A 23,767-nucleotide genomic window follows, 5' to 3' on the forward strand; every position below is an offset into this window, starting at 1 on the left:
GGGGGATTATAAATCACTGATGTACAATGTTTTACGTTCCCTTCTCTGACCTGGAATAACAATCCTATCAAAACAAGGTGGAGGCAAATCAGATGTTTCTGTTCTAACCCATAAAAACCCCAATGATTGCTTCGGAGGTGTTACCAACAAAGAAGATTCCCAGCCCATGTAAAAGATTAAGTTCTAAATCAGCCACCATGACAGGCCTCAGTCCTTATTCATTAGTAAGTACACTAATGCCTACTACCTCTAATGGGCCACGTGAGGCCGAATGCACAGGTGATATTCAAACCCCCTGTGAGGACAAGCCTTTTAGACTGTGTTGCAATCAAGTTGCACCAGGTTGCATGATAATTGCACTCTCTGTTGCTGTCAACTATTTGTCGCGTGATTAAATGCATCACAAAACCACAACTGTGTCACAGCCGGGCCGGTTGGAAAAAAATAAAATAAAAGGTTCATCATATAACCAACTTAAAGCTTAATTATAGACACACGCGCGCTCGGGTGTTTGTGAACCGTCAGCGCTTCGTGCAGTCACACCGGGCTACATCTTCATTAGCCACTCAGCTGTGTAATTAGCCCTTTTAGCAGCCTTTGGTTAAGCCACTCATTTAAGCAAAAAAAAAAGGGGGCTAATTGCAGGTCCGGATGCCTGGTGTGTGGTGCCGTGTGCACAACACAGCCCTAGAGACACACCTGCTCTGTCTGCAGCTGTGAATGCCTTTGTGAGAGAGTGTGTGTGTTTGCCATACCTAGGTTATGCCTTTTGCTCTTGGCGTGTTCGTGGATGTGTTTTTTGGCAAAGCAGGCGAAGAAGACGCAGTAGAGGCAGGAGTGGAGTCTGTTGAGGTGGGCGCCGCACATGTGGCAGATACACGACTTGGCCTGAGAAGAAAGAAAGAGAGGGGGGGGTGACAGGAAACGGAGAGGGGATGAGGAGAACAGAGAGACAGTGGAAATGATTATGGGAATTGTTGCGCCAAACGCACAATACCCTAAGGCACCACGTATTGAAATGGCCATGCAACCACAGCAGTTAACTACTGTATGTCACATGGGCGTACCGGCAGGTCCGACCTGTGTAGAAAGTTGTGGAGGATGCAACTCAAAATGTCAAATGTCTCTGGAACTACAATATAATGAAATGCAATCATATCTAATAGGGCCAACCCCCGATATGGCTCCATAGCTATTGGCCTCAGCTGCTATCTAAACAATATTATTTTCTATCCAGTGTTATGTGTCAACCTAAACTGTGTACGATAATTATCGTGAGTGATTTGATACATGTCCCCTATATATTCTGCTTGATAGTCATGTTGGAAAGGTGAGGGGGGGTTGATGGCAACGGTTCAAAAGCATGCAGATGAGAAGCTGGCGTGCCAACGAGCCAGCCGCATGAATATGAAGAGGTGAGAGGAGATGAGCAATGCGTGGAAGAAGAGAGTAGATGGAAATAGCTATGGAGGGCAACATGTTTGATTGAGTCACGTCCAGAGGACACAAACAGGCAGAGAGGAATAGTTAAAGGCACGGTTCGGATATATATATATATATATTTTTTGAAGTGATGTATGAGGTACCTATCATAGTCAGCGTATTAGTAATTTGATACCACTCTCATGTATGCTACAACCAACACGTGGTTAGCTTAGCTTAGCATAAAGACTGGGAACGGCTAGCTTGGCTCTATCTGAGGGCAACATAATCCGCTCTACCAGCACCTCTGAAGCTCACTGATCAACACATTGCATCTTGCTTGTTTAGTCCACACACAAGGAATAGAAGCTGCAAAAACAGGCTAGCTGTTTCCCCCAGTTCCCTGCCTTTGTGCTAAGCTAAGCTAACCATCCCCTGGCTGTAGCTTCATATTTTACCGGAGCACGATCAATCTTCTCATCTAACTCTCAGCAAGAAAGCAGATGTGTGTATTTAACAATTAACAATTCCTTTAACCATATTCAGATAATATTCATGTTTACTAATAAAAATTAAAAAAAACACTCTGTTGCTATTTATTTTAGCATTTGCGCAGCATGCCAGACTAAACGTGGACATAGATGCAAAATGGAAAAAGAAGAAAACCGAAACAGAGATTTTTATTCCAGTCACACGCACCCCTCCGTGCATAAGCGCTTAGATAGCACATGAATTATGAAAAGGCATCAATATGCAACAACCGTTCCTCACTCAGTCTCCCAACTGTCAGTGTGTATCTCTCTGGTCCCCGAGAGAACACTGTATTCATGGAGAAATTAGTGTCCATCAACACATCCTTACATCCTCTGCTGCCAGCAAGAGTCCGAGTACACGCATGGAGTACTTATGGACATGCAGCAGTTCTGCTTGAGCACACCGGCCATGTAGTAAACTAAAAGTAAGGCCCTGTGACAGCCCCGGCTCTGTTTGTGTCATATATTTCTGCGAGCGCTGTGATGACGGTGACAACCCATCTGCCGGCAGGATGTTATGGAAGAGGAGCAGCAGAAGGTAATGGGCTGGAAAGATCCCGGTTAGAAGTGTAAGTGAGGACATTATCCCCACTGTCAGCCGGACGCAACACCCTCCGTCTCGCCCATTGAAGGCGCGGGCCTGCCCCGCATCCACAGGAGGGGAATTAAAGTGCCAGCCCCTCCTAAACAAAAAAGGTATTTTTACCAAATACTGTATAGTCCTGACAAAAATAGGATACCACTGTAGGAGATGGGAAGGACCTAACAATTCAAAATAAAAGTGATGGATATAGGACAATTACAGCACATGAATGTAAGGTGATCAAAGGTGCAATGTTCAGTACCTGGACAAACAAACAAAAACAAATGCAGGGATCTTGGATGTGCCATTGACAAGCCCTCGGGGCAGCTCTACTTCTTTATTCTCTGGACTGGGGGGCAAGTTGTACGACAAGAAAGTACGGGCCGGACCTCGCTGGTTGGCAGTCAATGTGGTCGGCTGCATTGCAGCACAATACACAGACGTATTTGGCACAACGTCAAAACGGTTACTTCTTCTCACTCTTTTGATATTAGTTGATTTTTTTTATGTCGAAAACAAATATTCTTGCCAGATATTACACGTTGCACCTTTAACCTAAGTCATGTTACATGCTTATTCTGCAATGACTCCATTTGGAGGCAGCAGTCGTGGTGCAGGCTAACAGCAGACAGTCTTTACAGGACTTACAGAGGGAAAGTAGTGCCGATTGGAATGGGAATGATTCACATGATTTAACACGTCTTTGGTCGTATTTTGTGGTTGCTTTGGTGCACACATACACAAGTGAACCCCCTACTGTTTGATGGAGTGGGACTATTCGCACATGAAACATGAAGATGGGTAACTAAGCATTTCCCTGTGGAGATCTGAACGCATTACCCTGCGAGGCTCCGGTTACTGTTCCCCACTGCGGCGTCTTCAGAAAAACACGTTGGTTCCGCGGTGGACCGCTAAAAATCCAACGCGGCGGTCATTCCCGTGGGATCAGACGCCTCTGTGATCGACCAGAGAGTGGAGCCTGAGAGTTCTCGAGGGGAACGAATGCTTAAAATTCAATGCGTGTCCGAAGGTCAGTCGGATGCAGACGGAGAGTCAATGGTGACCATTTGAGGACGACACCAGACGTAGCCCAACGGTCAGCACGGAGTGGAGAGAGAATGACGATATGTCTCCTTTAAAATTATGGGAGAAAACTGTCAGATGAATTTATTTATTTCCCCCTCGGTGTAGTGAACCAGAGGGGGGGGGGGTCGGATAGTGGAAGCAGCTACATTAGAAGATGGGTTAACCTGTGGCATTCCCCCTGAGGCTAATAATGCATAATGAGCTTTGCTTCCATACTAACACAAACAAATGGACGCATATGCTGGGAGCTGAGGTTAGACTGGTGAAAAAGGACATGGGACTACTGAATGTGATGGAAAACCTCACCAAAACTATCTGTAACCCTGATCTGCAGAGACATTTAGAGGAAGTCTCCCATCGAATGTGCTTCCTGTCAGACGTATGCTCACATCGTTGTGAAATACTGAGCCACGATCAATACAAATGTAGCACCACACCAGGAGGAGACCCTGCAAATATTTAACACCATTTATTTCAGTAAGCATGCCTCCTGGACTACCAACTCCCACTGATCCCACGGCAGATGACAGGGGACGGGGAGTCGTCCCAGAGCATATTAGAGTGCAGGATGCATGCAGGCAGCCAAGCGCACACACACATTAAAGATACAAGCACAACATCTGCTAATAATGTGCACATCTGCTCTGTATCCACGCGTTTTGTGGATCTTTGCAATTTTTATGACTCAATAAAAATGTGCTTTCTTCTCGTCAGAAAACACAAACTGTACCAATGTGAAAAGACAGGCTGGTGTGACACGCACGCGCACACACATTGCTTTACAAGTGAAACCGTATTGATCCTGTCACGCAGTGCAGAGATGGCAGTGGTGCATCTGTCTGTTTTCGCTGCTTGGGGGGTTTGCAGGATAACAGGTTGAGGTTACGCTTAGTTGATTTAAATCAATTAAATCCCCCCCCGAGGAAATACCACCGTGAAATGTTGACCTGCGGTGCGCCTGTGGGAGGAAGTGGGGCCACTGCAGGCGCAGGGCCAACGCGAACAGATGCACATCAGCTCTCTGATGCGGTATCTTCGTTTGCACTCAGCTTAACGTCCCGGCCGGCCGTGCGGGGTTCACCGGTTGATATGCTGGAAAGTTTGCTTCAGTTTCGGCTGCTGTGGCGAGCTTGTCATGTGTTGTTTTTTTTAGGCTAAATACTGAGGAGAAACTGCACTGTGAGCGGAGTTAGTATTTGACTGAGACCAAACTACTTCGGCATTCAAAGTGTCGGGTGTTTGTGTTGTTTTTGGAAGGGCGGGGAACTGTCCGCGCACGGGACAGCTCGGCTCACACACACACAAACACACACAGTCTGGCGTACGTTAGGTTTAGGTCCCAGGGTTCCGTCTGTCACTTGTTACCTTGCGTTTTCTGGTCTCGGCTGAACCGCTCCACACGAAACACTGATAAATGACCCTCAGGTTCTGCTTCCAGTTGTCCACTTTGAAGCCGCTGACATGGGGGCAGCCTGCGGGACTCATGGTGGTACCACAACACCCGGCTTTACTATCCTCTGGGCGATGAAACCTGTTCAAATCCCTCACCGCAGACCCAGTCGAAACGGGCTGGCTGGCTAGCTTGCCAGGTTCGTTATCCACCGATTGCTGCGTTCTGGCTAAGTGGACATGGCTGCAGTCACGGAGACACGCGCAGTAGCAAACATCAATACGACTTATCCAATATTGCTCTATTCCAAATAAAATAACATTTACTCATTATATCCACAGTGGCGCTGTATATGGTAGCTCTTGACATTCGCTGAATTACATGTTAGCAAGCTGGCTAAAGTTGGTTAGCACTGGAATTTCAACAGTAGCTTACACGGCGAGTGTCGTGAAGACCCACCTCATTCATAACGGTGGACCAATGAGGAGCGGGTGCTGCGCATGATTGGCGTGTGCCAACTTTCTTTTTTGCAATTAAGTTCCGCCTCTATGAAGTGGGTGCTGCGTCGTGATTGGTGCAATTTTTCCGGCAAACCACATCCGCCTGTAAGAGGACGGTCATTGGCTGAAACATAAATGGCTTCATTGTATCAATCAGGTACGTTGAGGTTATAATGAGGCAATAAAGAGTCGATGGAAATTCAAATTCACCTCACACGTCGAGCCAAAGGGATGAGAATATGTTCACAAAGGCATGAAACGCAGAACTATATTCTTAAACAATTTATTAACAGATCCACAATCGCAAAGCTCAGGCTCCCAAATGACATGACAGTTTGGTTTCATCTGTTGACCTCACCTCTTGTATTAACAAGCTGTCAAAACGGTTCTCTATACAGTGCTCTAGCGACCTCTAGTGGATCTAACCTAAAAAAACAAAAAAGGAAAGGAAAAAAACAAAACAACAAAAAAAACAAAAAAACAGTGCACCTCCATTGTGCCGAGTTTGGTCAAGGGCATGTCCATGTGTACAGATTTGCTATTGATGATATCTACATTCTAACCAAAGGGTGTGAGAGGGACACACGTTCATATCAGTCGTTACAATTGTAGAACCGGTCAGATTTATTCCTCGTCAGCCATCGGTGTTTTGCCTCATGTAATGCCCTCTAGTTACAGCCATCATGCAGCAGAACCAATACAAACAGTGAGATTATTCACACATACGTTTGGAACAAATAAGTCCAGTTTTTATTTTTGTGGTTTCTGTTAATGTAGCAGTGGCGCTCCAACCTGAACATTGATAAATAAAACACTGACAAAATTGTAATCTTTTTTTTTTTTCTTTCCTTTTTCTGTAAGGACCATTTGTTATCCTCAAGACACTGTGAAGAAAGAATAACCAAATTTATCATCATTCCACACAATTAGATTTTCCTTGACCAAAGTCCTTATGCAATAGAATGTTTGTTTGTTTTCCTCTTTAAAAAAAATCCAACTCATCCTGGGAAGAACGTGTTGGGTGGCTGCAGCGTTCTCTCCCTGTCCAAGGCCCCTCAGGAATAACTTGACGTTTTGCTACCAACATCGTCCTCCTGCGATCCCATACTCTGAAACACACAAAGGGCCACATGTTGACCACACGACAACTCGAAAAAAAAAACGGCTCCTGACACATTCCCATAAACAACGGCTGATAGTTTTGTAATCTCTTGTGCCTTTTCATTGAAGCAGATCACAACAAAACCCTGTAAGTCAGAACTCTAGACATCTCCTAGTTGTTTAAGTGACGACTCTTCCGTTGCATTATTGTATCATTTATTCTTACTTTAAATTGAATTCTACCTCGTGAAAAGCATCTTTGCACCGTGAATAAATTATATAAATCCTGCACTGAGGCACAACGGCATTCACAAGGGGAGATTTTACTAAGAAACTACAAAACATAATATATGCATGCATTTGTAAAAAAAATTAAAAAAAGTCAAAATAGAAGAAAAAAAAACTATATTTATAGATTTGATTGCCTCACCTTCTGCACAAATTGTGGGTTTACTGTGATTTCTTGATCCATAGACTTTAGTTTCTCATCCAGCTCTATACATTTCAACATCTGAAAGGAGAACAGAAGACATAGCTTCACTGTACAAGCATATTTTCAGGGTTCGTACATGTCATTATGATGGGACTTCATGCAAAGCAAGACAGCACGGTAAACAGAGACATGCTCACCTCTTGGTCAATTTTGTGGAGCATTGCTGGGTTGTTGTATTTTTCGGGGTTGTCGTGGAAGCAGACCATGCCGTCCTTTTGGTTAATGCTAGCGTAGATCTCACCATCTTCAATCTGCACAGGAGCACAAGGGGGAGCGTGATGAAAACTAAACCGGAGGATCTCTAGTGTGGACCAACAGCAAACTGCTGTTTGGTAGAAAGTCAGAGACTAAAACTTTTGATCCTACCAGGAATTAGATTAAAGATAGATAAATATGTTCTGTGAAGCGGATCAAATACTAACTAACATATTGTGTACAAGATCTCCTGTTGGAAAATAACACATCATATATCATAATATACCACCATGTATTAGCATGCTCAATGTGCAGAGACAGAAACATGTATTTGGATTTTCTGGACCAACTCACCATGTGTAAGACATATTTCTCTGCTTCCAGTGGGCCCGACAGCTGCACTCGACTCGCCATGTCTTGCAAAGACAGCGTCAGAAAGGTCTGCAGGAGGCAAAGAAAACAGAACTTGATATTAAAAGAGATTTTAGAGATTATATATCACCTTTCTGAGCAAGGTTACAAAATGCTTTTCAGAAAAAAAGCAGATAAGATAGCAAGGTCTTGCTTCACATCTGTCTTGCTCAGCTTTCCAAAACATGATTTAACAGCTGGCCATCAGATGTCTCCGTCCGCCTTCACTCGCCCATGTCTTTGGGACGTTTCCCGTCATTTGGATGATTGTCACTTCTAATGACGTGATGCAGCAGAGGAGGATGGAGACTTTTCCAGAAGCTTCGGATCAGAGTTTAAAAAGGTGTCGCTCTCGGGTGGCCAGATAAGAGTGAACCAAACGGCTACGTGCTTCAGAATTTGAGAAAACCAACTTAAAAGCACGGCGTGATTTAAATACACTACGATACTCGTTTGCTTAACCCAAATCTACAGCTGTTCTACGCTACAGTTCAAACCCCATGAAGAAGCGAGTACAGGAGGAATGTCGAGGAACACACACGGCCACCTTCGTTAGCCTCTGGATGTTCTTCTTGTAGAGCGAGGAGAGGCACTGCTTGACCAGGCCCGTGTTGTTGTCTCTCGTGAAGGTCTCGCTGTGTTTGTTGACCACGCCGCGCAACTCGGCCGGGTTGTTGGTGGTGTAAATCTGAGCCATCTCGTGGTACGCGTTGCTCAGGGGCTGAGGGCGGCGACGAGAGAGAGAAACAAAAGAGAGGAGAGGAGAGAGAAAACCAATTACTCCATAGCACAACAAGGGATCAACTGCATGAGCACACACTGCGTTCACGTAGCAATCAACTCAATGATTAAGTCACTTAAGTCTCCTCGTTGCCTTCAGAGTGGAAATGACGTTGCTCATTGATAATGAAAATAGGCGACTGCTGCTTTCTGGACTCGTTACATGAAACCTAGATAACCAGCAAAGGGCTGTGCATTACAGCACAACCTTGTGATTTACACCCCTCAAGCTTACCCTTATTGATATGAATATGGTGGACAAAATAATAGAGACGCCTGCCAGTACAATGCAACACAACATTACCACGAACGACATCCTCCTCAATGACTACACTGAACATCAAAAACAACAGGACTGCTGTACTAGACTGCATTCATGTTCATTAGGTGTAGACTTCGTGACTCGCTCTTTATTCTAACAAAGTTATAGATTGGAATGAGGTTCCTTAAATATCTGCATGTGTAAATGTAAGCGCTGTGCCAGAACAGCAAAGCCCCAACACTACTCATTCAATCTTGTCCTTACCTTGATGAACCTCCCCACTATTTGGGAGGTGTATTTGGGCAGTGGCTGCACTTTGCCGTGGAGAATGAGGGACACCAGGATGTACTTCTTATAGGCTTCCAACATGATGTGGCTCACCGCCATGGCTGGAGTGGTTATTGCCTTACAAGAGAACACAGGTGATCATTGAAATACATGTCAGCACATTCACTCGAGTGTGTATTCGAAGTATTTCAAGAAGTGCGAGAGTTACCTGTTCATAAAAATACAGCGCTCTTTCGAAGTTTTTGAGGCCCGTGTAGATCATGCCACCGTAGTAGTAGTAACATAAAAAGGGCTTTGCGTCGTAAGCTCCGTTCTCCTTACAGATGTCCATCATGTCCAACTCCAAGAAGGGCAGGGCGGGCTTGAAGCACTTCGCTAACAAGCACAGCTGCAAGGAGACAGGTACGTAGTGAGGACAACGTAGAGAGTCACACGTGCTGAGACCAAGCCCGTGTTTGAATCATTCAACTAGCGTGAGATGGAAAACATTTAAGAGGACCGGCATAACGTCGACCGCAAATAATGTAGCTAAGTGGACCGAGTTTAGCAGCTGTTAAATCACTGGGCCATTTAGGGTTACAGCCATGCGACTCACCTGACACAGGTCTGCATGAACTGAGGTAAGTTGGTTTGTGTTCATCTGCATTTTGTCTATTGCCTGTTTAAGGACGACAACACCCCTCAATGGCTGCCGGAGAAGGAAGAACATATTCAGTTAGTTATTCATCCGGAGCGTTCCTGAGACCGGTCTAGGCCTGCAACCGCACTTTAAAATGCATTTAAATATTTAGATCAAGGCGGGAAAGAGGCAAACATGCTACTCCTGGATGCGGAGACTCTGCGGCGTACAAGCAGTATGGGGACTCATTTGGGACTCTTGTCGGACAGCGACGACAATGAAGATTAAAATCATAATTTTTCTGTCACACGTGGGAAATTGCTTTGGCAACAAAGTGCATAAAACATTAATAATAGTTTCACTCGCTCACGGGCTACATCGCCAAGAAATGTTACACACAATTTATGGACATGTTGGCGAGGACGAGTCACAGTAACATCACGGAAAGCTCAAAAACATTACAAAATACACCAAAGACCAACACTAACACTCGTATTCAGGTGGCTTTCTCTATTAGACAACATGGACCAGAGTGACATCATTCTGCTGCTAATGTGCTGAGCGGCTGATGCAGCGTAGGGGCAATCTGAAGGTGTGTGTTTAGCTTTGGGAGCTAGTAGTAGTGCTCTGTCAATGAATACACGCTATGTTCAACTGTGCATGTGGTATTTGATGGAATCAAATAGACAGCTCATGAATAAATAAACTCTTATTTGTCTTCGGTATTCTCAAATTATATCTAAACTGTTCAGTGTTCAAGGGTCAAGAATGAAAACAAAGTGAGCGAACATAACAGCATCATAAATGGCATCATCTCTGTAGAAGTAACCACTGAAGAAAATGCCTTTTTATGGTGACTTAAGATTTCTCTGTGTCATATTTCATCCAGCACTGGGTTTTTACATTTAATACACTAAATTAGTATTAAAAAAAAAAAAAAATTCCACTTGACTGTCAAACATCAACAATTACTGCTGATTCATTTGAGGTGTAGAAAATATAAAACTCTGTATTGATAACTAGTTGGGCAATTTCACTCCCACCGAAGTCAGAATCAACAGTCTTACCTGTTTCCGCTCTACAAGGGCGTTTGTCAACTGGTGGCAGAGACCAGCAACTGTGAGAGGAAACAGAGGGGAAGGAAGTCATTGATTCACTCTTCAGCTGGTTAGTTAAGTCTAACACGCTGCTCACGAGTCCAAGATGCATCTACGCTTCACTGAAAGTTATGCATCACAAACATATTCCCAGACCCACGCAATGTTGGAACAATGCAGCATGTTCTTCATTTTGATTGATACTAAAAAAACATGTTAGTGGCTGCCAGCGGACACAGCATAGTAAAGTATGTGCATGAGAAAGAGAGGGCATAACCGTGCATATTTTCGTGGGGTACATGCTCTCAACTGATCGGCGTAGAAATCTGTTTTTGTTTCAGCTAATAACTGGTAAAACATAACCGCCACCAGCGGAACAGAAACATGCTTCCTAAGCGTCTAGGAGTGAGAGGTTTGGTTAGTCTTGACTTACAAGTGTCTGTTGCATATCTAATGTGCTCGCCGTTGCAAGTACTGATGAAGAGCTGGACTTGGGAGAAGAGTGTCTCAAAGTCAGGGATGTTTGGCATTGAGAACTTCACAAATCTGTAAGGACGGAGAAGGAGGTGAGCACAAACGTTTCAGAGAGCCAAGGAGACCTTAATACAGCTTTGATGTTTGTGATGCAGAGGGGAATGCACGGCATTCAGTGTTCTGTTATAGTAAACTGTTATAGTAAAACTAAGCATTGCCAGTTCTTGATTCACAAAATACTCACTTTCTTTGTTACAATGTTAGTTCAGGCCTACATTATTGGTTGTACATGACACAGGTAGCTTTTAGCTGCATTGTGTCTACGTCAAATTTGCAATGCTATCTGCAACAGACAAGTTATAATAATAAAAAAACATAATAAGACTTAGAAGAAGTAAGATGGCCCCCTTTATTCAAGATGCAAATACTGGATCATGTATGCGTTTGGATTTAACCCAGATTCTTAACCTAAAAACTGGCACCAAAGTTGTGTTCCCCATGATCTGTATCTTTCTCCAAGGCTCAACCACCTCTATCCTCGTAAAAATACAATATGACCTTCAACAGACACAACAACATAACAGAATCTATTGACCCAATTCAGAAATAAATGGAGCAGGAACAAGCAGGAGAGTAGAGAAACTCATGACTGGACAGCACTGAATTTAAAAGGCAAACAAGGGAAAAAAAAAACAAGAATAAAAACAAACAGCAGCAGACTTTAATATACATGAAGAAAGAGTTCTTGAAAGGTGATAACAGTGATGGAAAGAATTAGGATGGAGAAGGCTACTTACAGCACAGCCAGCACGCCTAGGGAGTGCTCCTGGATGTCCAGGGCCCCCAGCACTGTATCCAGGTGGGACAGGTTTTTGGCCAGCAGCTCCCCACTCTTGTTGATCAACTCACACAGCTGAGTCATCTGGCCTGGGGGGGGGGGGGGGGGGAAGGGTCAGGAGAACAGAGAGAGATCTATTCACTTTGGACCCTCTTGCATGGTCATGTCGATCTTTAGGACACACATCTCATATCTAAGACAGTTTATTTCGCAATGCCAGATGCAGATGCCTTTTAAAGACTATTTTTTAGGCCTGATTCATGTCTACAAATTAAATTACATTGTTATAATGAAAATGAATGTCATTAAATGTCAAATGTTTTGTCACATGTGGCGGGACACGAGAGGGATTTATTCACAAAGATGTAACGGCACCACTGAAAACTAGAAATGGCATTGCAACATTCCCGCGATCTGTCGTTGTAAAAGACGAGGTTAACTTAATAAAATCCACAAAGGAGTAGACAGCAAGACTTTTCCCGCAAGTGTGCGAAGGCATTTTCTTCATTGTTTTAGATGTCGAGTTAATGATAAAAATCGCAATTTTCTAGTCTACGACTGTCAAAGAGCTATTCTTCACAAATGTAGAAAACGAATTGACGTATAAAATGATTTACAAACATCGTGCAGGGGCTTAGTATTTCAATATAAATAGGCTGGTCAAGTGTCCTGTCAAGGCCTTGCAAGAGGTAATTAAAGTGTGATTGACGGATGACTTTAAACAAATAGTATTCGCAAATTCGGATTGCCAGCCAATCATGTGGAGGCTAGGGCGGGACTACCGGTAGGCAGTCCTGATAAATTATTTTCTAGATCAAAAACAAAAAGTATGATTTTGACATTTTGCTTGATGAACCACCAAGTTCGCGGCTATCCTAGGCATCCCTGTGTGCTAACGCATCTTTTGGTGGTACTTTACAGAACTCCCGCAGCCAGAGAAAGTCATTTTTGCGGTGTGTTTACATGATAAAGCAAAAAGAGGGCTCGGACCAGTTTGGCAGCCTAGCTATCGGCAAGGCATTGGATAGCATATGCTGGCTAGCTAGCTAACACTTCCCACTCGAATGAGTTTAGCAAGCCTACCTTGAGCGGAGAGCTGCCGCACATTGTTCACAAACTGCTCCAAGGCTGAAGCCATTATTTCTTGGGTCCAAAGTGCAGGTAATTTGCACTGTTTTTCATTCAAACGTCAGAAACAACTCCGTCCGGAATGAGACAGGGGGCCACACAACCGCCACTGAGGTAAAGCTATCGCGAGATCATAAAATCTGAACAGACTACAACGAGATCTACGAACCGACCGTTTGATTCTTAAAGGGACAGACACACGATTTGCTTAAAGTATTGCAGTACTGAATCACATTTTTGATATTATTATTTTTCTTTTAAGGAATTTGTAACCTATTGTTCTTGTCTTATGTGGGACTCAAGGTGCTGCAGTTGTCTAATTCTTACTACAGTTCTCCCTTTAGAGAAAGGGAAAACACAGGAACTGACGTACATTTGACCGTGTTTTTAACAAAGATGTTATAAGTTGTAAGAGCTCCAGCCTAACAGAATTTAAAATACCAAGACAGTCTGCCGCACTTGCAGTTTTGAGGTTCCTTCATCTTATGTGTAACTGTTGAGGAAATTAAATGCATTAAGTTGAGAAGTCCTGACAGCTAATTTAAATTAAGTAGATAATAACCACTAACATCACACTTATTCATTGCGGCTTAAGGCCTTTGCTATTAATTCAGCCTTTCAATATGGGAGCCTATTAGGTTCTTCACCTTCATCAACTTAATATGAATTTGGTTATCTTTGATGATACTTACTGCATACTTAATGTACAATGATATTTTGTTATTGCTGTACCACCATATATTCCATTAGCGTAGTTTTTACTGTAATGTGGTGGAGTGCACTGTAAATTGTGATTTGTGGCAAATGCCTGAAACCGATTTACAATCTCAGAGGGAGAGCAAAAGAGACAAAAAAAACACAGCTCAAATATATAAAAAATAAACATTTACTTTGGCAAATTTTCAAACTTCATGCATTTTATGTACAAGGGACGGGTCCCCAAAAGCGTCACTAGACAGCTTTTTTTAGAATAGGCTATTATTTGTCACATGCAGGCAGAAATAACCTCCACCTATTATTATTATTATTATTATTATTATAATAACAACAACAATAATCATAATATTAATATAATTATTGGTAGTAAAGCGTTTTCTTTCTTTCTTTTTCTAAATATGCAATATTGTGTCACTGCAAATTGTGCCACACATGGCTTTCATACAAAACAACGGAGTGAGCCATCTCCCTCTTTTAAACTATATTTGCTGAGGGCAAGCTTGTTGTACAGTTTGTTCTCGCTGCTAAGCTTTTCTCTCATTGGTGCCGCAGTACCAGTGGTGTACTACCCACTGCTCAAGTAGCTCCAACAGCTGGATGTTACAGATGCTGTGAGTTTGAGAAAGGCTTTGAGTAGCCCGGGGGGCGGTCAATACACACTGACAACCGACGCAAACAGCTCCCATTACACTGTGTCCAAAGGCATGTCACATTTGACCCGTCTGCTGCTGTGCGGCTAGCCGGTCAGCTAAGGTTAGCCACCGACTGTTAGCTCTGGCGGCTGACTGCATCAATAAAGTCGAGCTGACAAAACATTTCACGAAAAGACAAAATAACAACACAGCCAATGTCACGTGGTGAAAACTGCCGCAGTATTTAGGAAACTTTGGACTCCCATGCGGACTTCATCCACTGTTTCCGTCGTCGTCTGGAGAGGGTTAACGGTAGCGACAGCCGCTCGGTTGAGAGTCACACAATGTTGCTGTTTAGCACCGCACGCCTACTCGGAAGAGGGAAACCCGTGCTCCGTGACCGCTTTACGAGGATTTGCGTAAACATGTCGTCCTCCTCTCACTCGGGTAAGAGACTGCGGGTTCTGGTCGACATGGACGGGGTGCTGGCGGACTTCGAGGGGGGCTTCTTGAAGAAGTACCGGGCCCGGTACCCGGACGATCCCCACATCAGCCTGGATGACAGGAGAGGGTTCTGGGTGTCAGCGCAGTACGGGCAGCTGAGGAGTGACCTGTGTGTCAGTGACATATATATATATATATATACGCGTGTTGTGTGTGTGGTCATGTTATGGTTCATGGAAGCCACAGCTGCACAGAGCCAGAGGTCCACGAGCTGGTTCCCCAGGGTCCCCTGTAAAGTAGTTAAATTTAACAGTATGTAATTAATATATCACATACACAGAGGTCTCACTCTGTGGAGTTTGCAGTTGAAGCTTGTAGTTCAACCACTATTTTTATATTTTGTTTATGAATTTCATTCAATATCTGAGGGGACAGATAGCCTCACATTATCTTATCCCATACAAAAAAAAACCTACATATTGAATCATTAAAAAAAATCTCTGAAGACATGTTTTTTTTCTGTAAAAGAAAGACATTAAAAGCTACTTAGAATATCTCTAAAATGTCAGGAAGTCGTGAACTACGACTGGAGTACGAGGTCCATGTTGAACTTGAACACACATGAAGAAATAGACCACAATTATGTTTTTCTCAGTTCCTGCTTTGCTATTATCTAAACACCCTTCAGAGCACATGTCCACTCACGTGGATACACGCACACACCTTATCAATGTTCATTGATACTAAGCCGTGTGCTGTTTGTTTTTACCTCCAGGAGAAAGCCATCAGTATCTGGGAGTCCAAGAACTTCTTCGTAGAGCTGGAGCCGCTGCCAGGAGGAGTGGAGGCGGTCAAAGAGATGGCCAAGATGGATGAGTAGGTTTTTGAAGATGTGGGTTCACTTGCAAAAATATATCAACTGGTTTGTAAAAGCAACATGTGACAATAGACATGTTTCTGAGCAACTTCATGGTGAGATGTGTGAAACCACTGAGATCCTAAAGGGGGGGGGGGGGGGTCAACATGAGGAGATTGTGCCTGTGTTTGCCATTTCCGGGAGGGTTCTCAGAGGCACACGACACAGAGGAATAACGCCTAAAAATAGCCGTCATATTCATGAAACTGCATGTTTACATTTCCTCTCCTGGTGGAAATGAATGGCTTTTTTTTTTTTTTTTTTTTTGCCACCAGCTCATCAATGAGTTTTCTTATCAGGGAAATCTGCCGTATGGTGTCATCTCATATTTCTCACTTTGTTTTTCCTTCCAGAGAGGGGCCCACTGCCCGACTCCAACAAAGCTATTCCTTCCATCTGTCTGTCAGATACAAGCGTCTGTAAACATGTTGATATTGTTTTCCCTTCCTTTCTGCAGCACAGATGTCTTTATTTGCACCAGCCCCATAAAACATTACCAACACTGCCCGTATGAGAAGGTAGGCCCTCTGCAAATCAACATGTATTCTGTTCCCTTTGGACACTACTCCTTTCCTTTCCTTTTTCTGATTAGATCTCATTTGTCGTGTGTGTGTGTGTGTGTGTGTGTGTGTTTGTCCAGTATGCCTGGGTAGAGAAGCATCTGGGTCATGACTTTCTGGAGCAGGTCATCCTGACCAGAGACAAAACGGTGATCAGCGGAGACCTCCTCATAGACGACAAGCCTGACATTCTGGGTGAGGACTGTATCTGCGTTTTAAGCTTGTAATGCAACAACAACAAGGCCTGCTGATTGGAATTAACATAGTCTGCAATAATATTACCCTGTTTGATATTGATGACAATGCAACTCCCAGATCAATAACTGAACATTTGAAAAGGAAGAAAGAGAGAAGCAAGTTAGAACATCTGAAAGGGAGAGAGGATTGTATAACCCTGTTCCTGTAATGTCACGTGGGTGTTGTGATTATTTGCGTGCGTCTTCTTCGGCGCCTCTTTCACACCTTTTAAAGACAGCTGCCGCAGCGTGCGCACCGTTAGTCAGGGCCTGCGGGGGTTAGTCTGAAACAGTGGTGTGTACACGCGGTGAAACATGCATGGTTGTCGGTAACGTGTCGTTGTACGTGTGTCCCCTTCCGATCAGGCGTGGAGCCCAAACCGACGTGGGAGCACATCCTGTTCACCGCCTGCCACAACAAGCATCTTTCCGACAGCCCCTCCCGGAGACGGCTCCTGTCTTGGGCGGACGACTGGAGGGCCATCCTGGACGGCAAAAGGCAGTGAGGGAACTCCCATGAGCCCCCCGGCCCCCTACCATCACCACACCGAGGCTCGGAGGGAAACGCTGACCTGCAGAGGCGGCGCCAGAATTCATTTCCGAAAAAAAGAGAGTTGGGTAAAATATTCAGAGGGGAAATGATCAGCCAAATTAACAATAACACACAAGGTTGGATGTTTCACACACTTGTTGCACTCTGCCGGGAGAAGACGTTCACTTGTCTGACCACAAGGGGGCGCCCCGATACCGAGTGTGAAGTGAGCCGCCAATCCACCGGTCCCACTGAAGAAACTGACAACAAAACATTGAATTCAAAATGGACACGTGGTAAGTCTAAAAGGCAGATTGGAGAGCGGCTCCGTGTCTGCATACTGTATCTTTTGACTGCGGACATTTCTCTTCAACATCAGACATTTTTATTTCTGAGACACATGGGTCTTCTCTGCAAAAGAGCAGATATGGTGTTTTTTTTAAAAAACCAATTCACAAAATGTGTGCTGCATATGTTTAAGATATTAAAGTAGGAGAAGATTAGTTTATTGGGTGCTACATCTTGTTTTTATGTGCTCTACTTTCACACAGACTGTCAAACTATTTATTTTGAAAAAAAAAACATATTGTATAAATTTCTTCTCAAACTTTAGCAATTTACCGATTTGTAAATACACTGAAATGACAAAGTAATAGTACCTCATAATAAACAGAAGCCAATACACGACACTAGCGTCTGTGTTTTTTAAATACATTTTGGCTGAATAGAATACATACATTATGTCGTCGAGTCAAAAGAGCCACGAAACTGCATTTGTCTGTTTCAATCCAAGAAAGTATTCTGGTACGAATGATGTGGAAAGTGCACTCGCACTCAGTTGCATTGTTCTGCTTCATGGTTCATCAAGTGAATACACACTGCGAGTACGTTTTAGTTCACTTTGGCTATTTGTGGCAGGGTCCGTTACAAGTTTGCCTGTTGCTGCTAATGTGCTTTTTGGGAACAGAGCGGTGGATGCTGGGCATGTGTTATGGCTGATGCACTTAGTGCTGAAGTGTCATTGTGCCTGGTCTTAAAATGCTTCTTTCTGTCCATGGGTGGTGTGTGTCTCATTCCACCTCGCTTTCAAAGAATAACAGTATGACCGATGTGCTCTTAGTGGTCCTTTTTATTTTTTTCATTAAATAGCACATGGAACTGGCTACTAGAATACGTTTTTCTTCCATTTTTGTTTTTTAGAGAGAACAGGACTTGTTATAGAGAGAGAGGACCGGACACGTACGGTTGGTTGACTTGGCAGCCCGTCGCATTGTCGCTCGTGGTGTGAACGTAGCATTTGACCGACGTCGTCAAAAGTTACATGAACTCGCAAAAAAGCTTTTGGCAGAAACTCCAACCTCCTGGGTGGACATCCTGGCGGTGTGAGGGAGTTTGACTAAACACGATGAACTGCGCCTTTGTGCGCTTGTTTTTGTAACGTCCTCTCTGATGCTCATATCAGAGTTAAGTTAAGGACACAGAAAACAGCAGCTGAATATGACGATTAATCTTGAGTCTGGACTCAAAATGGGTTTGCCCTCAGTCCATTTTGTCATATCAGGATGGACTTAGATACTCATGAGAAACTGCTGGCTATTACATGTCAACGTCTGCCTCCTTATGCCCATGGATTCTTGCATTTTGGTGCTGAATACCTGCGCCTGTGTCTATCGAACACTAAAGGATGCTATCAAGGCCCAACCTAGACGTGTGTAGAGTTTGCACTTCACGTTGGACTGTGGGAGGAACCACAGATCACGGAGGAAACCCAGGCAAGAAATTTGTGAACAGGGACGAAAAAACCCATCTCTCAGTCAGTATTTAGATACAGTATTACGTGCATCCTTGTAGCTCTCTCGTCTGTTCTCTCTTTGGAATAAAACCCTCTACCTGCATCCTGTTTGTCACCCGGAGCACTTTCAAAGTCCCGCCTCTGCTTCCTCTCCATACTTCCCACCCGCCACTCAACTAGGTCAGCTGTCTCTCACAAGTGCTTGAAGCTCCTGCGGAGGAACCGATCGGTTCCATGTGACCGCTCGACCGGTAGCCATGTAGCACCAACACTGCAGGTGTGTCAGTTGTATGCCAGCCTTATTTTTTTATTTATTTTTTGTCAATGAATGTCTCATGTTTGTGGTGCTGATGATCATTTCTGCAGCAGCAGCGACTACTGCGTTTTTGGGAGGAACAATGTGAAACCAACAATGCAGAAATGATAGATTTGAATAAAGAACTAAAATTAATCTGATGCCGTCTCCGTTTTGTCTTCTTTCCATTTCGATCTTTGCATCATGTGTCAAAGATACCGTCCTTCCATGAACCACAGCTGAATCCTCTCACTCTACGTGTCAGTGGTGTACAGTGGATGGTATTGTGTGCAATCATCCACAGTGTCAACAGAGCAGGGTGTGAAATTAGATAACTCTCACAACATTGGGTCCTTTGAGGTCTTCTTTTAATGAAACGCTCAGATCTTTACCTCAGCATGTACCTGAGCACTGTTGGGTGTGACTTTAGAGTTGTGTTGTTGAATGGAACAAAACCTTGCCAGCATGTCACTCCTACATACGGCTTTACATGGTACCTGAGGAGCCTGCGGCCTATCCCAGCATGCATTAGCAATGAATGTTTGGTCCACTACAGGACCAACATGAATAAAGGAAGTTTATTTTTGTATTTTCACACTGAGAGCAACTTGGTGAGCTGCCCTTAAAGGCGGAATGAGAGGCTCCAAATCTCATCTTAAACTATGGTTGTTTCTTTAATGTATTTGTGATTCTTACTGTGTTTTTGGTATCGTAGCAAAGAGTTAACAAACACTATCTAACTAGCAAAGGTTCTACTGTATTTTGAGTTAAATAAAAAATAAAAAAAACAATCTGATGGATGCAGCTTATCTGAAAGACTTGCTTTTGTAGAGCGCTTCCTGTCATAACTGCGTCATTTTAAGGGCTGTACAGTATCCACATTTTGTGCTTGCCAAGAATAGTGTTTACAAACTATAATTGGATCAAAATTGCGGCGAAATCTGTTTGGCAGGCAACCATGATTCAGTCTTTGGGCCAAGTTCCCTCTTCCGCTCCTCACTAAGCTGAATATCTTACTATACTGTAAATATCATTATTCCACCAGACCAAATAATAGTCAAGATGTACAACCTCTTGCTTACCTAGTGTACTTACCTCCTTACTTGACATTGTTCACAAAGGGTAACTTTATCTTGTTGTTGTGCCAGACGTGCCCATGTCTTTTGGTCCGAGATGATGGTCCTCTGGTGCAACAAGTAGTGGTTCTGAAGGCCGTATATAAAGCCTCTATAGGAAATTGTGTTCAAATGGCAGAACTTTGCATTAGATTGCATGTTTTGGGTGGGCTGTGAATTCAGTTTCCATTTGTCCTCTGCAGACATTGATATTCAGATGATGTGTACTGTAAGTGTAGGCAGAGAGTCAGCATAGAGGAGGTGTGTGGGTAAGGGGATGGAATCAAACTGAGTCTTCAGGGAGTGTTGCTGGCCTATTTCATCTCAACAAGGTGCAGTATCTTGGCACAAAACACAAGCAGCAGGTAAACCCGGACAAGAATTATTTTTTTTAGCACAGAGCGGGTAAAAGCATTTGTATTCTGACTTGTTAATGTGTGACAAATCTGTGTCATTACAAAAGAAGTGTGTGCCTCCTCTGTCGTCACCACAACAAAAATATATTGTGCCTCATGTGCAACTTTGTGGTCAATAACAATACAGTTGGCCTTTAAAAGCAACAAAACACCCCTGAAGTAGGGCAAACAGCTGGGGAATTGGCCAGGCTTTTCTTTTTTGTATTGAACATTTTCCAAGTGGTACAGTACATTTCATTTAAACTATAATAACAAGCATGTTATTATATTTGCCATGTAATAACATCAAATCACACAATGCTATCTACTGTGTATGGCCACATGTTTCGTTGTGTTTCTGTATAAATGAAAAGGTTGTCAGTCATCACCCAGAGACCCACACAGTGACTCACTTCCACCCAGAACACCAGCTCAGTATGAAGCATGGCTTTGTGTTTGGGCTCCCGCTCTCTGCCTCTACAGACCCACCTACAGCCATATTTCTTCTGTAGCCGATGTGTCATTTGACCTGGAGGCAAAACAATGTTGGTCCCTGTTCGATTAGAAACTCCTGATGACCCTTATTTCTTTCAGAGTTGCAGAAATTCTTTCTAGCACTATAGCGCTGGCTGATGTTGTCTTTGCCAATACTTAAAAGTTCCCAGCTGAAATATTTTGTGCTGATATCCAACATTCTTAAATTTGGTTTAATTCTTATTCTGCGTTGAGAGGCCATTATAATAAAAAGCATCATGCAACTCCAAAAACCTGCAAGCAGACCAACTGCTCTTTTGACTAAAGGATATTGTTTTTGACTTGAAATGGAGACTAAATATAGAAAATGCAATTGAATCCAATGAGTAATTAGTGAGTATGAGTAATTAACATTTAGAACAGTTGAAGTTCCATTAAAGCAATTGAATCTCTGGGAATTTGGGACCAGCAGAAAACCAAAACACATTATTCAACTTTTTATCTCCCCCAGGGGATTATGTATTCAGTTGTGAGTGTGTGCGTGTGTGTGTGTATGTATTTGGAGTTGCCCTTTGGAGTTGCCCGAAACCAAGATCCGTAGGCATCTTCCGTAGGCCTTGTGTGAAATGCACTGCATCCCACAAAGGTTTGTCCTGAATGGGCAAATGCGTCAGAGTCCGGAGGAAATCCCAACAGAACAATAATACTGGGACTGAGCAAGAATTTCTTACTACCATGAAGGCGTATAGCTCTGTACTCAGAGGGGGTGCATTTGCATCGGACAAACCAAGGAATTAGTCTGCAGACGACAGTTTGTATTGTTTGTGCCGTGGAGAAGTAATGTACAAGATGTCCTCGCGATGACGGAGGGGGCATGGAGTCAGCGTAATGCTGACTTCGGTTAATAATTAGGGACAGACATATTCCATGGGAGCGTCCGTGGTTGTGGTCAGTGGAACATGTACCAATGATTTATTTGTATAGAAAGTACATCCCATGGTGTAGAACAGTACAAACGGATGACCGGAAAAAAACAAAAAAAACGGAAGAACACAAAAAGCAGAGAACGGGTCGGGGGGAGCTTCTCCTGATTGCCGAGTTGTTTTTGTTCCTTACGTCAGAGGCCCTCGACTTCCTCCCGCTGTATCTCACACTCCGTTATCATGTCTGTTTGTTTGGATTGCTCTCCTTCCGTTTGTCTAATTGCGTTACAACAGAGAAGGAAAGAGACACACTCGGAGGGTGTTGCCAAACTGTTCCAGACAGGAACATCTGCACATCACAACAATATTAAAAAGACGCTGGTTTTACAGATTGCCATGTGCCTTTTTTTTTTTTTTTGTTTTTTTGAAGAGGATGTCAAATATAGCAATGTTCCCTCATGATCATGACTCACAAGGAGCTGCAGCAGCAGTGGTGCGAGTAGAATAAGTAAACTCTGTAATATTTCAATGATGGCAAGACTTGGCTCTTTAAAGCAGCATTCCCATTTTACAGCTAAAGAGTTCGCTAAAATATCTCTGTAACATGTGAGGCGAGGAAAAGGCAATGCAGCAACAGAATCTCGTTTCATGATTTGATCCATGCCAGTGATGCTGAACTTGGGCACCAAAGTTGAAAAAGCAAATTTTCTTTGCCACCAGAAAGGGAAAGTTTTATTCGCCCCTTCACTCGCAGAGATTAAAAAGTGAACGGGAGGTGAATATTCGCTAATGTTAATTTTACCGTGATGATTCAAAGTGGTTTTGTGGGTTGCTTACGGCCACAGCAGATAGCTGTTTTTAGCGTAAAAGCTAAAAAAAAAAAAAATACCCCACAGGATGCTACCTGCTCAGGTATTTCCCTTGGTAAAGTGTTGCCTTTGCAGCTTGTTGCTGCTGCCCCCTGTGGACAAAAATAAACGGACTAAACAATGCAGGATGAAGTGAGGAGAATGTGACTCTGCATGTGTATGCATCATGGGTCCTCTCGTGTTCGTGCACGAGGTACAGTATATCCCAGACGCTGGTATGTGATGTCTAAGTCAGTAGCTATCATGTCTTTGCCACTTCCAAGGGGAGTGATTCATCCACAGGCAGCACTCCGACAGTCTGCTGGGCTGGTTTACTGTCCACTGTTTTTCTGCATCAGTCACCAATCCGCCCGTCCGTGTGTCTGTGTGGCTGAGGGAACAGGACGCTGTGTTTTGCTGAACTGGTGTTATGGGTGGAAGTCAAACACTGCGAGTAATTACTGAGAAAAACACACGCGCACCCGACTACAGTAACACTGATAAGCCTGTTTTATGGTATGTGTTGTTGCCCTTATGTCTGTCTCTCAGTCCACTGTATCTACAAAATATACTAATCATTTTATTTACTGTTTTTAATTGATTGAGCCCCGCTTTATCAGTAAAAAAAAAGAAATTGTTTTCTAAATTATTTACTGGTTATTTCTGTTCTAAACCATTATTTATTTAG

At 43.5% G+C, this 23,767-nt stretch overlaps 3 protein-coding genes across 4 annotated transcripts in view; 1 reads left to right on the top strand and 2 right to left on the bottom strand.

Moving 5' to 3' along the window:
- Positions 1-5,681, bottom strand: part of usp22 (ubiquitin specific peptidase 22) — a 16,432-nt gene extending 10,751 nt beyond the window's left edge. Inside the window, exons 1-2 of one of the 2 annotated variants that reach the window (XM_031843229.1) lie at positions 4,990-5,681; positions 756-888 (exon numbers count right to left, since the gene is read on the bottom strand). In XM_031843229.1, coding sequence (XP_031699089.1) covers positions 756-888; positions 4,990-5,109 — 253 coding nt within the window. In that variant the 5' untranslated portion in view covers positions 5,110-5,681. Of the gene's footprint in view, positions 1-755; positions 889-3,378 lie in introns of both variants that reach the window. The other variant, XM_031843230.1, reaches the window with a different exon arrangement.
- A 102-nt stretch (positions 5,682-5,783) lies between these two features.
- On the bottom strand, positions 5,784-13,358 carry cops3 (COP9 signalosome subunit 3). Its single transcript, XM_031843231.1, has 12 exons — positions 13,156-13,358; positions 12,032-12,161; positions 11,194-11,306; positions 10,731-10,780; positions 9,640-9,732; positions 9,253-9,432; positions 9,021-9,161; positions 8,262-8,435; positions 7,658-7,744; positions 7,246-7,359; positions 7,046-7,126; positions 5,784-6,623 (listed from the first exon to the last, which is right to left on the bottom strand). The coding sequence occupies exons 1-12, from the start codon at positions 13,208-13,210 to the stop codon at positions 6,570-6,572; spliced, it is 1,272 nt and encodes a 423-aa protein (XP_031699091.1). The 5' UTR covers positions 13,211-13,358; the 3' UTR covers positions 5,784-6,569.
- Positions 13,359-14,347: 989 nt separating this feature from the next.
- nt5m (5',3'-nucleotidase, mitochondrial) lies at positions 14,348-19,422 on the top strand. The gene is made up of 5 exons (XM_031843566.1): positions 14,348-15,166; positions 15,769-15,869; positions 16,367-16,427; positions 16,550-16,664; positions 17,072-19,422. Exons 1-5 carry the CDS (start codon positions 14,894-14,896, stop codon positions 17,209-17,211), a joined length of 690 nt encoding a protein of 229 aa, XP_031699426.1. The 5' UTR covers positions 14,348-14,893; the 3' UTR covers positions 17,212-19,422.
- Positions 19,423-23,767: the final 4,345 nt, after the last annotated feature.

Source organism: Anarrhichthys ocellatus, unplaced genomic scaffold (genome assembly GCF_004355925.1).
Source record: "Anarrhichthys ocellatus isolate YVR2014 unplaced genomic scaffold, GSC_Weel_1.0 scaffold4, whole genome shotgun sequence".
NCBI classification, from domain to species: Eukaryota; Metazoa; Chordata; class Actinopteri; order Perciformes; family Anarhichadidae; genus Anarrhichthys; species Anarrhichthys ocellatus.